Source organism: Oncorhynchus clarkii, chromosome 10, assembly GCF_045791955.1.
Source record: "Oncorhynchus clarkii lewisi isolate Uvic-CL-2024 chromosome 10, UVic_Ocla_1.0, whole genome shotgun sequence".
In the NCBI taxonomy this organism is placed as follows: Eukaryota; Metazoa; Chordata; class Actinopteri; order Salmoniformes; family Salmonidae; genus Oncorhynchus; species Oncorhynchus clarkii.
The window spans coordinates 15416789-15432601 of NC_092156.1; the positions used below are offsets into that span (position 1 = coordinate 15416789).

At 40.6% G+C, this 15813-nt stretch overlaps 1 protein-coding gene across 24 annotated transcripts in view; it reads left to right on the forward strand.

The window, feature by feature from the left end:
- Nucleotides 1-15813, forward strand: part of LOC139418051 (discs, large homolog 2 (Drosophila)) — a 290161-nt gene that overhangs the window by 257471 nt on the left and 16877 nt on the right. For all 24 annotated transcript variants that reach the window (XR_011635267.1, XM_071167181.1, XM_071167182.1 and 21 more), the window contains 2 exons: nucleotides 8726-8882; nucleotides 11729-11831. Coding sequence is in view for 23 of the 24 variants with exons in the window: in XM_071167181.1 (XP_071023282.1) it covers nucleotides 8726-8882; nucleotides 11729-11831 (260 nt within the window). In the remaining variant the exon portion in view is untranslated. The remainder of the gene's footprint in view (nucleotides 1-8725; nucleotides 8883-11728; nucleotides 11832-15813) is intronic.

Sequence of the window (15813 nt, forward strand, 5' to 3'; positions counted from 1 at the left end):
TAAATGATTCAAATGTAAATGAGAATCTTCTGTCTCAAAGGGGTCTGATCCAGTCCAAAACTGCTGGCCTCATCTTTCGCAAGCACAGGCAGTGTTGTTCAAAGTAAACGTTTTTTATTTGAAAAGCATCAGGGCATTTGGTAAATGTGGTTTGTTGAAGCCTATAGCAACTACTGTCAGAAGGACTCATAAAATGTAATTATGGAAGTCAGCATGGACCATTTTTACTTCGGTGCAATGGTTTTAGACGCACTTTTTGCAAAGCCAACAAAGAATTCCATTGAAATATCACGTTGCTATTATGACGTTGCTATAATGTTCATTCAACGTGTTTTTGTCCGTTGGTGGGATCGTAATGTTAAGGGGTAAGTGGTGATTGCATTGGTCATAGATATTAGAGATATTCTCAAACTATCTGAGATTCAAAAATAGTATATCTCTCTTTCTTAGCTCGCCCTAAACACATTGTAGTTGAAACCACAAGCACTATCCTTCTGGGTCAGGACGGCCTTCACCTTCGTTAATGTTTGCTTGTTTATTTAGAATTTCAATTATCTGTATTATTTTATGAAAACTAAAGTAATTCCTAATTGGCCTCGATGGGAGTTATAATAATTTACATATTGAAACATCAACAAGAACAGCAGTACTTCTTCTCATCAATTGAAATATAAGTATTGAGGTGCCACTTTATATGATAATTATCAAGATTCTGTTAGTGGTAAGCATACAATTACAGTTTGTGTCTTTGTTCTCCTATTAATAGCACTTTATCTTGTTTGTGCAGGGCTTTTTTATTATTTCATCCTGTTTATCATTTATGCATGAGCAGCGTATCTATGGATACAATCAGCAGAGCTGGGGAGTGTGATGGTATTCATGAATAAGGCATAAGGTGTTATGGATGCTGTTAGGACCAGATGAGTTCAAGTGAGCCGTCTGAGCTTCATCCATATTGTTCAAGTTTGACCAACCTAATACAATACAATACTAACAGAATACTGTACACTGACGGTTAAGGCGGTTAAAGGATCACTTTACTAAAAAAAAAACATCTCTAGTGTTTTGATACATTTTCTAGATTAGCAGTTCAGTTTTCATCACTCTTTTTGCTTTTTACTGAAAGTGCTTTATCTTGAAAGCTTAACTGCTAACACGCATAATTTTGTGGGACTACGATTCCCCACATGGCAGCTTCTTGCCATTGTTGCTAGCTATCTGACTGTCCAGAATCATTACAACACGGAACCACGTGGTGACACAGACCAATCACGGGCTGGCAGGTTAAGAGGAGGCTCATGCACGTTCTTTGCACGTGTCTCTCAGGCAGAATGAAAATGACTACATCAACCATGATCCTTTGCTACTTACGGCCACTTTCTCCATGATCTTTAGCAATTTTGTTGGGTGCCATTCAGCCGTATTCAGTAATATGGCGCGCTTCAAATTAAAATATTTCTGGCTTCAGGCGCCGTCGGGAGTTTTCCATAGGAGTACGTGGCTGATGTCAGAGCTATCACCATCTAATGGTTTTTATGTCTATGGAATGGAGACTTGGCACTTACTGCATCATATTTCAATGGATAAGCCTGCTGTCCATTATGCAAGTAATTGCAGCGCTTGTTAGATATGTATTAATGAAATGGTGTTGTTCACATGTGGCAGCCTAAAGGAGAGGCGGAGTAGGGTTTGTTTTTGTATTTGGTCAAAGTTAAACTTACAAGGGATATTTCAAACTGCTGACACTTATGTGGGCATTGACAATGGTTCAAATGAATGGCATATGTTTTTTTATTTGCTGTTGAAGAGTCACTCAGTTGAAGCACACTATGGTAGGTCTTTATCAAGCTCTGACCATGTGGATGAACCCAAAATTTGATTTAGTAATTTGTATGATTGTTTTTTTTCAACCATTTGTCAGAATGTAGCTTTACTTGGCATCCTTCCATACCATTTGTATTGTGTACATATGTGTCACACAAATGCTTCTCTGGCTTAAAATGACAAGTAGGGATGAAAGGATGTTCATAGATTTTTTCTGGATGTGCCGACTCAATATTGAATTCATTTCATTTCGATGACTTTCCCTACGCTTGATGTGTCTTGACATGTCAAACATTGTTAACTGAGATGCATTTGAGAACCATCAAATGGGATTCAATAATCCTTTATTGATAGGTCAAGGGTAGTTGACAGAAATGATTGACGTACTGTAGGGTGAATTTGCCCCTAGACACTGATCTTGGGTCATTTCTCCCACTGATGGTTAAGGTTAGGTTTGGGGGAGGGGAAGCTGAACCTAGATCTGTACCTAGAGGAAACTTTACCCAATCTACCAGGATTATCAGACTTTAATTTAGTCCACCTGAATTTAATAATGATTTTATTAGCTATTTCAATGTTTTAATAAGGAGCCTTAGCTACTGTCTCCTTTTACAGAGACTTAGCAAGAGCCTCACAATCACAGAGCCTATGTCATAAAAAAAGGTAAACATTTTGTCTAATTGCTCATTGGTAGGCATAACCACTTCTTTGAACCATTATTAACTGGAAGGCAGTGGTTACGTCCCAAATGGCACACTATTCCATATATAGTGCACAATTTTGACCAGGGCCCATAGGGTGCAGGTCAAAAGTAATGCACTATGTAAGGAATAGGGTGCCATTTGGTTGAATTGTTAGTTAGTTAGTTGAATTGCCTTGTCACCCTTTTTTGGGGGCATTTCCTCAATGTTGTGGGCTAAGTGCACTGCCACTTTCATTCTTCTAATCCAATTACAACCCTAGAGAGCAGTGCTTTGCCATTCAACTTCTCAGAGGGAGCAGGAAATAATCAAATCGTATCTTTTTTTAAAACCACCCAAGGGGGTGTGCAGTTCCAAGCATTTCTCAAAGGATTAACCCAATGGGCAAAAACTGGTTCAATTAACGTTGTTTCCACGTCATTTCGACCGAAAGAATCAACTTGATGGCGTTGACTCATTGGATTTGCAAAAAGTCATCAATTTAAGGGAATTTCATTTTTTTTTTTTTCAACTTTTAACCTAAATCCAATGACATGGTATTTTCTTGTTGAATTCACATTAGTTGAAAACTCAACCAATTGTAAATCAAAACTAAACGTTGAACTGACATCTGTGCCCAGTGGGATGTATTCACCTCTCATTCTACTGTAAATTGAGTAGGTTGAGTGGGAACTGCTTAAACACAAGTACTTAGATAGCATAGTCATGTTCTATGTACAGTCTTGTTGTCTCTATCAAAACTCCAATGGAAATCACGCAACTTTATTTTGACCAGCGTTGACAATGCATGAAGGTTGAAAATTAATGTTTTTGGCCAGTTGACATGTTTAAGCAGCCTACCCAACCATCTGCATTCAACATGTCCGTTTACTTCTCACTTTCATGGCATTCTCCCAGCAATATTTTCATATTTTAACACTTTAATATCAAAGGACCTGCATGAGTATAAAGATTCTGGTAAAGCCTAACAAAAGGTGAGATGAAATAAATTGGAGGCGAGAAGAGAACGGCATATCATGGAACATGTTTAATGCATTGGTTGTCTGAGCTTATCCAGAGAAAGGTGGAATTCACAATGAGCTTTCTCTGTTTGTTTGTTTTCCTGTTCGCCCACATGATTGTGTTGAGATGCCTGTGGTTGCCGTGGTGCTGTCTGTTAGCTATTGCAGGTGTGCTGAATCGATATTACAGAACTAAGTTAGCATTAGCATTTTAACTGTAGGCTACCTCCCTGCATTCTAGCCTAGAATAGCCTCCCGTGGGCCTCCAGCTGCCTAACCATTCCGTTCTCCTTATCACTGGGTTGCAGCTGGCTGTGTTGGTGTCACAGGGGGCCTCTAGGGACACTGAGGGAGGGCGAGAGCCTGGCTTAAATCCCGTGTGTGTTCTAACAGAAGCATCAGGGTTGTATTCACTAGAAAACGGACGAGTCGAGAAGGACTACCTGAACTTGTCCATCTCAATAGTCTTTAAAAAGGGTGCATCTACCAATGAGAGAGGGGAAAGCGGCTTCTCATTTCTAGCAAGGGGGTCAACCATGTGCATTGTCTTAGCTGAGAAAGCCTCTCAGTTATATACTCAAAGCTGGTCTAAGCACAGTTCATGAGTATTCTCTCAGGATTGTCTCAGATTCTTTGTGAATATGAGCCCCGAATCACAGAAAGACAAACATTTACATATCCCCATTTCCATGAATATTATTCCCAACCAATATTATCCGCTACATTAAGAAGATTTGAAATACGTGGCGTCATTTCAAGTTTGGTTTAAACTTTTGTGCCATATTAAGGGACATTCAGGTGCCATCTGGAGTTTGGTTGCCATCTAGTGTTACATTTTGGAAGCAATTCTCTGTTGAGTGCTGGCAGGTTGGCCGTTCCGACAATCCCTCAGCTGTATACCAAAACAAGCTGTATAACCAAAACATGCTGTATAACCAAAACATGCTGTATAACCAAAACATGCTGTATAACCAAAACATGATGTATAACCAAAACATGCTGTATAACCAAAACATGCTGTATAACCAAAACAAGCTGTATACCAAAACAAGCTGTATAACCAAAACATGCTGTATAACCAAAACAAGCTGTATAACCAAAACAAGCTGTATAACCAAAACATGCTGTATAACCAAAACATGCTGAATACCAAAACAAGCTGTATACGATGTTTTATAGGTGCTCTATTGCACGGGTATTCAAATCCGAGCCTGGAGGTCCAGACTATTGCTGGTTTAACCTGATAATTAATTGCACACACCAGGTGTCCCAGGTCTAAATCAGTCCCTTATTAGAGGGAAATAATTTAAATCAGCAGGGGAACTGGCTTCGAGGTCCAAATGTTTATTTGCCTGGGGTGATTGGAATTTGCTTGGGGTGTATTCATTACAGAAACCGTTTGCTGTTTAAGAACCAAACGGAAGCAAAAAGAGGAAATGAAACTGGGAGGGACCTACCTGAATTTGTTCAATAGAAACTCTTGTTTGCAACAGACAAAATATTTTGCAACAGAATCATTACACACCTGCTCTGTGGTGTCACAGTTCAAATTCGTGGTAGTTATTTTCTTACAGGAAAGCTTACAACAATCACCATACTCAGACAATGTCCTACACTAATCTTATTTCACACATTTTTTGAGACACACCTTAAAAATGTTTAGGTACCACTGATTTACCCAAGTGCTTTAAATACCTATTTCACCTTCTTTCTTTTTTTTACGTCATATACAAATGTGCCATTTTCACATGTACAGTTGAAGTCGGAAGTTTACATGCACTTAGGTTGGAGTCATTAAAACTAATTTTCAACCACTCCACAAATTTCTTGTTAACAAACTATAGTTTTGTCAAGTCGGTTAGGACATCTACTTTGTGCATGACACAAGTAATTTTTCCAACAATTGTTTACAGACAGATTATTTCATTTAATTCACTGTATCACAATTCCAGTGGGTCAGAAGTTTACATACACTAAGTTGACTGTACCTTTAAACAGCTTGGAAAATTCCAGAAAAGGATGTCATGGCTTTAGAAGCTTCTGATAGGCTAATTGACATCATTTGAATCAATTGTAGGTGTACCTGTGGATGTATTTCAAGGCCACCCTTCAAACTCAGTGCCTCTTTGCTTGACATCACTGGAAATCAAAAGAAATCAGCCAAGACCTCAGAAAATAAATTGTAGACCTCCACAAGTCTGGTTCATAATTGGGCGCAATTTCCAAATGCCTGAAGATACCACGTTCATCTGTACAAACAATAGTACGCAAGTATAAACACCATGGGACCACGCAGCCATCATACCGCTCAGGAAGGAGACGCGTTCTGTCTCCTAGAGATGAACGTACTTTGGTGCGAAAAGTGCAAATCAATCCCAGAACAACAGCAAAGGACCTTGTGAATATGCTGGAGGAAACAGGTACAAAAGTATCTATATCCACAGTAAAACGTGTCCTATATCGACATAACCTGAAAGGCCGCTCAGCAAGGAAGAATCCACTGCTCCAAAACCACCATGAAAAAGCCAGACTACGGTTTGCAACTGCACATGGGGACAAAGATCATACTTTTTGGAGAAATGTCTTCTGGTCTCATGAAACAAAAATAGAACTGTTTGGCCATAATGACCATTGTTATGTTTGGAGGAAAAAGGGGGAGGCTTGCAAGCCCAAGAACACCATCCTAACTGTGAAGCACGGGGGTGGGAGCATCATGTTTTTGGAGTGCTTTGCTGCAGCCCTCCTGGCATCATGAGGTAGGACAATTATGTGGATATATTGAAGCAACATCTCAAGACATCAGTCAGGAAATTACAGCTTGGTCGTAAATGGGTCTACCAAATGGACAATGACCCCAAGCAAAGTTGGCAAAATGGCTTAAGGACAACAAAGTCAAGGTATTGGAGTGGCCATCACAAAGCCCTGACCTCAATCCTATAGATATGAAAGTGTGTGCGAGGAGGCCTACAAACCTGACTCAGTTACACCAGCTCTGTCAGGAGGAATGGGCCAAAATTCACCCAACTTATTGTGGGAAGCTTGTGGAAGGCTACTCAAAAAGTTTGACTCAAGTTAAACAATTTAAAGGCAATGCTACCAAATACTAATTGAGTGTATGTAAACTTCTGACCCACTGGGAGTGTGATGAAAGAAATAAAAGCTGAAAATAAATGATTATCTCTACTATTATTCTGACATTTCACATTCTTAAAATAAAGTGGTGATCCTAACTGACCTAAGACAGTGAATTTTTACTAGGATTAAATGTCAGAAATTGTGAAGAACTGAGATTAAATGTATTTGGCTAAGGTGTATGTAAACTTCTGACTTCAACTGTATATACTGGTGTGGTGCTGAATATATGAAGTATAAGATCAGTGAAGTGTTTCTTTAATACTCCAGTAGATGGCGATCGAATGTAGAACATGTGTTAGGTCCTATCACAACAATCTAAGGGAACCTACATACCACAGTTTCTTCAGAAGGTAATAATATCCCTTGACTTATTCCACATTTAGTTCTGTTAAAGCCTGAATTCAAAATTGATACAATACCCATAATGACAAAGCGTATACATGTTTTTAGAGCATTTTGCAGATGTATTGAAAATGATATACAGAAATATCAAATTTACATAAGTATTCACACCCCTGAGTCAATACATGTTACAATACCTTTTGGTCTTTCTGGGTAAGTCTCTTAGAGCTTTGCACACATGCATTGTATAATATTTGCACATTATTCTTTTAAAAATTATTCTAGCTATGTCAAGTTGGTTGTTGATCATTGCTAGAAATCCATTTGCAAGCCTTGTCATAGATTTTCAAGCCGACTTCAGTCAAAAGCCGACTTCAGACATCAGTCATAACTTCACTATACTGAAAGGGATATTCAATGTCTGCTTCTTTTTTTTTTTTTTACCCATCTACAAATATCTGCCCTTTGCGAGACATTGGTAAACCTCCCTGGTCCTTGTTTTTGAATCTGTGTTTTAAATTCACTGCAAGACTGAGGGACCTTACAGATAATTGTATGTGTGGGGTACAGCGATGAGGTAGTCATTCAAAAATCATGTTGAACACTATTATTGCACACAGAGTGCGGCTGGTTAGCCTAGTGGTTAGAGCGTTGGACTAGTAACCGGAAGGTTGCAAGTTCAAACCCCTGAGCTAACAAAGTACAAATCTGTCGTTCTGCCCCTGAACAGTTCCTAGGCGTTTTTAATACTGAACTTATTTAGGCTGGTCATAACAAATGGTTTGAATACTTGACTCAAGACATTTCAGCTTTTCATTTTTCAGTAAATGTTTTCAAATTTGAAAAACATTATTCCTCTTTGACATAAGGTATTGTGTGTAGGCCAGTAACACAATATCTCAATGTTATTTTAAATTCAGGCTGTAACACAACAAAATGTGGAAGAAGTCAGCACACACCTTTCTGAAGGCACTCCTGGGTCAGTGCCTTCAGAAAGTACTCACACCCCAGGTGTGTGCAATTTTTCGATCACATTGAATAAGGTTACACGGGACCTGATTCTCGATCAGCATTCCTTCTCGGAGACACTTGACACATACGAACCAAAGTTGTTTGAAATGCATTTCTATCCATCTCTATAGCTTGATTTCCAGACTTGATCTGTCCTTGTCCTGTCAAGAAACTCAAGAAGAGACCTGGCTACCAACTCAGAACCATCTAGCTTTACTTTACAGATATTATTATGTAGATCATTTTGTGTTGGTTTGACAGAGACAGTGCTCCATTCACAGTAGATTGGTGGAATTGCAAGGAAAATCAGTCTCATCTCTCCAAAGAGTTCTTGGGGAAGGTGTTCTCAGAATGTCCTGATTCCTATTTGACTTTATTCCAGTGGGAGCTGGTGACAGAGGCTAGCTCTGTCTTCATACGTGTCTGTGTGAGGAAGTGTGTGTGTGCGTGCACACTTTTCCCCTCACGCTCATGTGCAGGCTCCTCGTCTCCAGGAAACCAGTCAGAAATGGGACAATGATCTAAGTAGAGCACAATCCCCCTTTGGGCCTCTGCCATCTCCGTACTGTGCCCTGTACGCTCTTACGTGCCAACGCATCTGTACTGCTTGGTTGTCTTTCTTCTTCTTCTCTCTCCTGGACGGACAGTCAAGATGCTAAGCCCCTCGGACTCGGATGCTGAGCTGATGTACTATCTGACCTGTTTGTACAGGGATCCCAGGAGGATGGTCCTCCACAAGGGCTCCACAGGCCTGGGATTCAACATCGTGGGCGGGGAGGACGGAGAGGGCATCTTTGTCTCCTTCATCCTGGCGGGAGGGCCTGCCGACCTGAGCGGAGAGCTGCGGAGGGGAGACCAGATCTTGTCGGTGAGTTTACCCCAACAAACGCACAGGATGAAGTACACATTTATACTGATATTGTTTCTACATACACACACACAGGTATGTACATGTATTCATAAATATACTGAGACTATAATGGGCAAGATTATATCCATGAGATGTCCCATTTTCAAGATGGTCCTGAGAAACAGTCCCAGTACTAAGTCATTTCCGTATACTGTAAACAAAGACACTCTTGTGTACACACAGTACAGTACAGTCGATACATGTGAGTGCAAACGCTTGCCAGCATTGTATATCTGTAGCCTTCTATCAAAACTATACATCTTTACTGATTTATTTTGTTCATGAGAAGGCAAGCAGTCATAGGTCTGTTTATTTGATTTGATCATTTCTATATCCACACACATTTTTCAGGTTGAACGTAATTGGAATTATTTGTTGAATTTAGTAAAATGTGTTCAAAGTAATCTCAAAACTAAATTGAACTATTATTAGGGGTCCTAGGAACAACCTTTTGACACCAGATTTAATGTGTGCTCGCTGGTCTACGTGCACCTAACTATATTGTGAAGAAAACGTTGCTATGTCATAAGATGGCCGATTAACAAGCCAATTCAATTTGATGAATTGTTTCTCAAAATTCCAATGCCTATTCATTCATTCTATCAGCCAAACCGTCAAATCAAACTTGTACAGATAATTGATGTGCAAATGTAATGCTAATGCTAAATTAACTGAAGGCTGTAATGATCATATATGGAACCAGGAATACCAACACTACAGTAACGGTTGGCATTACATTGAACTGAACTGAAACATGACCCCAAAATCACAGAACTGTGGGTTTGGTGAACCGTTACACCCCTAGCTGTAACTTTTGAACCGCGTGTTGATTTTGTCTATCCACACCAATTCAAATTTTTTGTTTGTTGTTGTTTTGAATTTTACCCCCTTTTCTCCCCAATTTTCGTGGTATCCAATTGTTAGTAGTTACTATCTTGTCTCATCGCTACAACTCCCGTATAGGCTCGGGAGAGACGAAGGTCGAAAGCCATGCGTCCTCCAAAACACAACCCAACCAAGCCGCACTGCTTCTTAACACAGCGCGCATCCAACCCGGAAGCCAGCCGCACCAATGTGTCGGAGGAAACACCATGCACCTGGCTACCTGGTTAGCGCACACTGCGCCCGGCCCGACACAGGAGTCGCTAGTGCGCAATGAGACAAGGATATCCCTACCGGCCAAACCCTCACGACACTAGGCCAATTGTGCGTAGCCCCACGGACCCAGAGTCCGCACAGCTTTTGCTGGATCTTTGTAGAATTTTTTCATTGCTCCCTTTTTCATGGTATCCAATTGGTTGTCTTGTCTCATCACTGCAACTTCCATACAGACTCAGGAGAGGCAAAGGTCAAGAGCCATGCCTCCGCCGAAACACACGCTGACACAACACACATCCAACCCAGAAGCCAGCCGCACCAATGTGTCAGAGGAAACACCGTACACCTAGCGACCTGGTCAGCGTGCACTGCACCCACCACAGGAGTCACTAATGCATGATGAGACAAGGATATCCCTGCCAGCCAAACCCTCCCTAACCCGGATGACGCTGGGCCAGTTGTTCATCGCCCCATGGGCCTCCCGGTCGCGGCCGGCTGCAACAGAGCCTGGGCTCGAACCCAGAATCTCTGGTGGCACAGCGATGCTTTAGACCATTGCGCCACCCAGGAGGCCATGGATCTTTGTTGAATTTTGACCCGGAATCAGAATTGTGTGTTTCAGAATCGTGTGTTTCTCTACTCCCTCTATTAACACACAGATAAAAGAGGAAACCTAGTTCGTTTTGAGCTTTTAGTTGGTTAGCTTTGATTTATCTTTTCTCGTTCCTCTTCCAAGCACCCACATTGGTTTGTGACAGAAATAATACTCCTCAAAGCCAATTAGGAGAAGGAAGAGGCGGGACTTGCGAAAGGCTGCCCAGTGTTGAGCGTCTCAAATATAAGTTATTTTTGAGCGTTCGGAAACGCAGACGCTCGCGAGCTGTGTGGATGAAATGATTGATTAACATGTACAAGTTAAATTATCTTGGAAAGATCAGTAGCCTATCGCAGTAAAAGGGTAGCATCAAGCCACATACTGGCACAGTGGCAAACATGTAGTGGCCATAACTCATCACCAATTTGACATGGAGTGATGCAGCTTTGGAAAACATGTTTAAAGGTTTGGCCCTCGTGTTAGACACACCTCGTTCTGTATTCACTATTTTTATTATTTCAACCATGTAAGGTGGGTTTTCAAATCACTCTGGATGCATGATTAAAAGGGATGTAAAACTGTGGTTGGGGTGCCCTTGCCTTCTTTGGCCTTGGTACCTTCATTATAGTAGGCGGTTAAGGCGCATTTCAGCTCTGGCCTGATTTTCATGTCTAAGAATAACTTGTTCCCTCTCTTTCTCTCAGGCACATAGTCTCTCACTTCCCAATCTCTTCACTTCCTCACACTGTCAGACTTGCATTGGAGCAGTGAGCACAAAGACACACACATACACAGATACGCACACACACACACACATAGACACACACACACACACACACACATACACACATACACATACACATACACACACACACACGCACACACACACATACACACACACACACGCGCACACACACACACACACACACACACACACACACACACACACACACACACACACACACACACACATGGATTGAGGTGAATGGGATGAGTGGAAAGAGAGGGAGAGGGAAGGAGGGATGGCACTATTTAACCTGATATGTTTTGTTTGCAGTTGTAAAAAGTACAAAATTAATGTAGAGATGGGTGTGTCTTTCTGTCACTGCAGGTTAATGGCATCGACCTACGCGGGGCCACCCACGAGCAAGCGGCTGCAGCACTAAAGGGGGCGGGCCAAACTGTCACCATCATTGCTCAGTACAGGCCCGAGGGTGAGTGTCAGCTGTAACAGCCAATCACTGAGCTTCATGATCAAGGTGGAAGACAAATGACAAAACACACTCTAGGACAGTGGTCATCAACCCATCAAAGCATTCCAAGTCGATCGCCGAACATTTCTGTAAAAAGGCCAACAATAAAAAATACTCACTCCTATTTTATACATTTCTCTCGTGCTGTTAGCTGTAGGTACACTTTATTAAGCTGCCTGGCACATCGGGTAGGTGAAGTTGTCCCCTTTTGAACTGGAGGTGCAAACTCGGCTACCTGGGCGGTAAGAGGTGGACCCTCTGCTGCTTTCTCCCTCTATCCGCTGAGAGACTGATGATCAGATACAGAGGCACCGGCACCGTGAGTAAAATAAACAACAAAGACTGTGTTAATGTTGCATAGGCTCAGAAAAGGTTGGCGACCACTGCCCTAGTATAACCAAATCCTGTGGACAAATATTGACATAATTTCACAAAAGCAAATAAACACTAATAACCCACAAGGGACATTTTCTGTCCATCTCCGTCTTGTAAATCTCCAGTACATTGCCTGTGGTGCATTGAGTTGCTTTGAGTAGTGTGCCAAAACATGTCATGTTGGATTAAAGTCAGCGGTTGTCTTTGGCAATACTTCATGGGATGTCTGCAGTAAGCGGGAGTCATGGGCCTGTAAAGGTGTATTCTGGGAAGGTTGTCCTGCTACGAATCAGTTTGTCCGAAGATTGTCCTCAGAATCAGTACACGGTACATTTGGTCAGAGAAATGTTTTTACCAATGAGAACCTATTGCCTTTTTGTTTTGAGCACATCCAGCTGCAAAGTTAGATAGTTGGGACAGCAGTTAGCCTAGCAGTTAAGAGCTATAGGCCAGTAACCGGAAGGTCGCTGAATCGAATCCCTGAGCCGACTAGGTGAAAAATCTGTCTGTGCTCTTGAGCAGGGCACTTAACCCTAGTCGCTCTGGATAAGAGCAAATGTAAATGTAGTTCACAAACTGAACAATCTGCCAATATAATTGCTGAAAATCAAATGAAAGAACGTCAGGACTTTTTTCCCTATGACTTTGGCAGCAGCAGGTCAAATGAGGAACATTTGTGAGTATTTGACAGCATTTGCTGTTATATGGATCTCCGCGGGTCACCTTCACTGCAGAAAAGTGTTAAGTAAAAATAACTTTTTAAGGGCCAGAACTGTAATTGTCTAGTAAATACCAGTACATTGCCATAAAATACATTGCTGTTGAGTAATGGGCCAAAATTCACCCAATTTATTGTGGGAAGCTTGTGGAAGGCTACCCAAAACATTTGACCCCAGTTAAACAATTTAAAGGCAATGCTACCAATTGCTAATTGAGTGTATGTAAACTTCTGACCCACTGGGAATGTGATGAAAGAAATAAAAGCTGAAATAAATAATTCTCTCTACTATTATTCTGACATTTCACATTCTTAAAATGAAGTGGTGATCCTAACTGGCCTAAGGATTAAATGTAAGGAATTGTGAAAAACTGAGTTTAAATGTATTTGGCTAAGGTGTATGTAAACTTCCATACCTCATACCCATGCACACCCCTTCTATATGACTGTGACCGAATTCTTATACTATGTCCTGGGTCATTCTTCAATTGGAGTGGCAATTGCATCTCTCGCCTTTGCAACGATGAAAAATCACTTCAAATTACAAATAGCTACATATCATACAGGTTTTTGTTCATATTAAACTGTTTATCACTGATAAACAAAATCGCAGCCATCTAAACATTTTAATGCACCCAACTGTAGTAAATACAGAATGTAGGAGACTTCAGTCACAGTCTGTCTTTCAGGTCTTGACGCTATACCCCAGCTCAGAGCCCCAAACCAATGCCCACTGTGCTTTTTCCTGGTGTAAGGCATCAAGATCTCACATCATCCATCAATACATCCTATTCCATTCATCCATCAACACATCCTATTCCACCCGTCCATCAACACATCTTATTCTACCCATCCACCCAGCTACACATCTTATTCCATCCATCCATCCATCAACACATCCTATTCATCCATCCATCCATTAACACATCCTATTCATCCATCCATCCATTAACACATCTTATTTCATCCATCAACACATCCTATTCATCCATCCATCAACACATCCTATTCCATCCTTCCGTCCATCCTTCCGTCCATCCATCCATCCATCCATCCATCCATCCATCCATCCATCCATCCATCCATCCATCCACACATCTTATTTCATCCATCCAGCCATCTACACATTCTATTCCATCCATCAACACATCTTGCTCCATCCATCCATTTACACATCCTCTTTTTGTTGGATTCTTTTAAACTTTTTGCACTTTATTTTGCTGAACTCAAGGCCAACCCATTTAATTGCCTGTTTAATTCTTCATTTATTTAAGCTTTTTTGTTTTGTTTTATTCTTTAAAATAATTTGAGACCAACATTGAACGAGGGACAATCTTAGTAAATTGGTTCCTAGTATTTGTCCCTGTTTTATTATTATTCATATGATTTATTTTTATTATTGCCACACATGTAAATAGGTAACTGACAAACCCAGTCATCATGACACACAAGTACATGCAGAGAAAAAAATTAGTCATTTTCGGTAGCACATAAGCTACTATTCCTGTCTCCCTTATTCATGTATTTCATATATTTTCTAAATATACATTCTTTACAAAATATCAAAGTGCTTTTGTTTTGAAAGAGAAATCTTTCTGATTTCTGCGTTTCATGTCCAAATCCTCCCAAGGTGTTTAAAATGTATTGTGTAGCTCAATAAAGTTTGTTAAAGATGATTGACGAAATTCCAACACATCTGAAATCAGAGATATTCACTTGCATGGGTTTTGTGTCAAAGTGCTAAAAAGCTAGCATTTGGAGACAGTGGCAAGGTAAACATGGGTAATTTGGATGAATTATCCCTTTAATATTGAAGCACATGTTCACACCCTTTCCCTAGGGAAACCTAGACAATGGTTTAGGTGACTGGAAATTCAGTTGCTATAATTACTATTTCTGACGCATTTTATGTTATTATTTTAAGCTTTCCAAATTACAGAGGATTCAGTTACTTGGATAACCTTGGATCTTGGATAACCCTGTCTCTATGTAACATGTTGTGCCATGACTATTTTCCCCCTCAATGCATGTGTCAGAAAGAAGCTCCATCATGATCCGAGTGTTGAGAGTGCTTGTGAAATAGATTTGGGCAGCTGTCTAATACTATCCAGATTTACTTTTTGAGGGCTTGAATCAGGTGATTCTAAAGGGAGCAATACACAGAGATAAACTCTCTTTATAGACACAAACGGGCATCTTGTTTTGTAATATTCTTTCATACATTACATCATATAATCTTATATCATACATTTCTTACATGTTTTCTTCATGGTAGTGTCTCTGAAAGACACCCGTTTATGGAGTCTGAATTGTGTACATGAATTCAAGGGCCAGAATCTGTTGGCATGATAAAACATATCAGTGCACATTTTAATATCATCTGGCGTGATTTCTCTGTTTTAACTTTTTAGTAAGGAGTTTGACACTCATCCAAGGGATTCCATATGGACTCAAGTATTTCCAGGCTGCCTATCGTTAAAGCCATTCCGGGCATGACGGGAGTCTAATATAGTCTACCCAGTTGCATATACAGCTTAGATTTACACTGCTGTATTTAACGGCATGATGAATGAATAAGAAACTATTAGAGGTGTGGCATCATCCTTTTCTCTTTACCCCTTCTTCATTTGCTTCCTGCCCACTAGTTTTCCAATCTACCCGTCATAGGATTCATTCCACTCAATTAACTTTATCTGATTTGTGCATTTTAGTAATTTAGCAGACACTCTTATCCAGATACATTTTCGTACTGCAGCAGAGAAATAAAACGAGAAGTCATTTTGACAGATAGTAACGGGAAGATGCTTCCCTCCTCTTTTCCATGGTAAGGCAGCTTCAGCCCATGGGGGC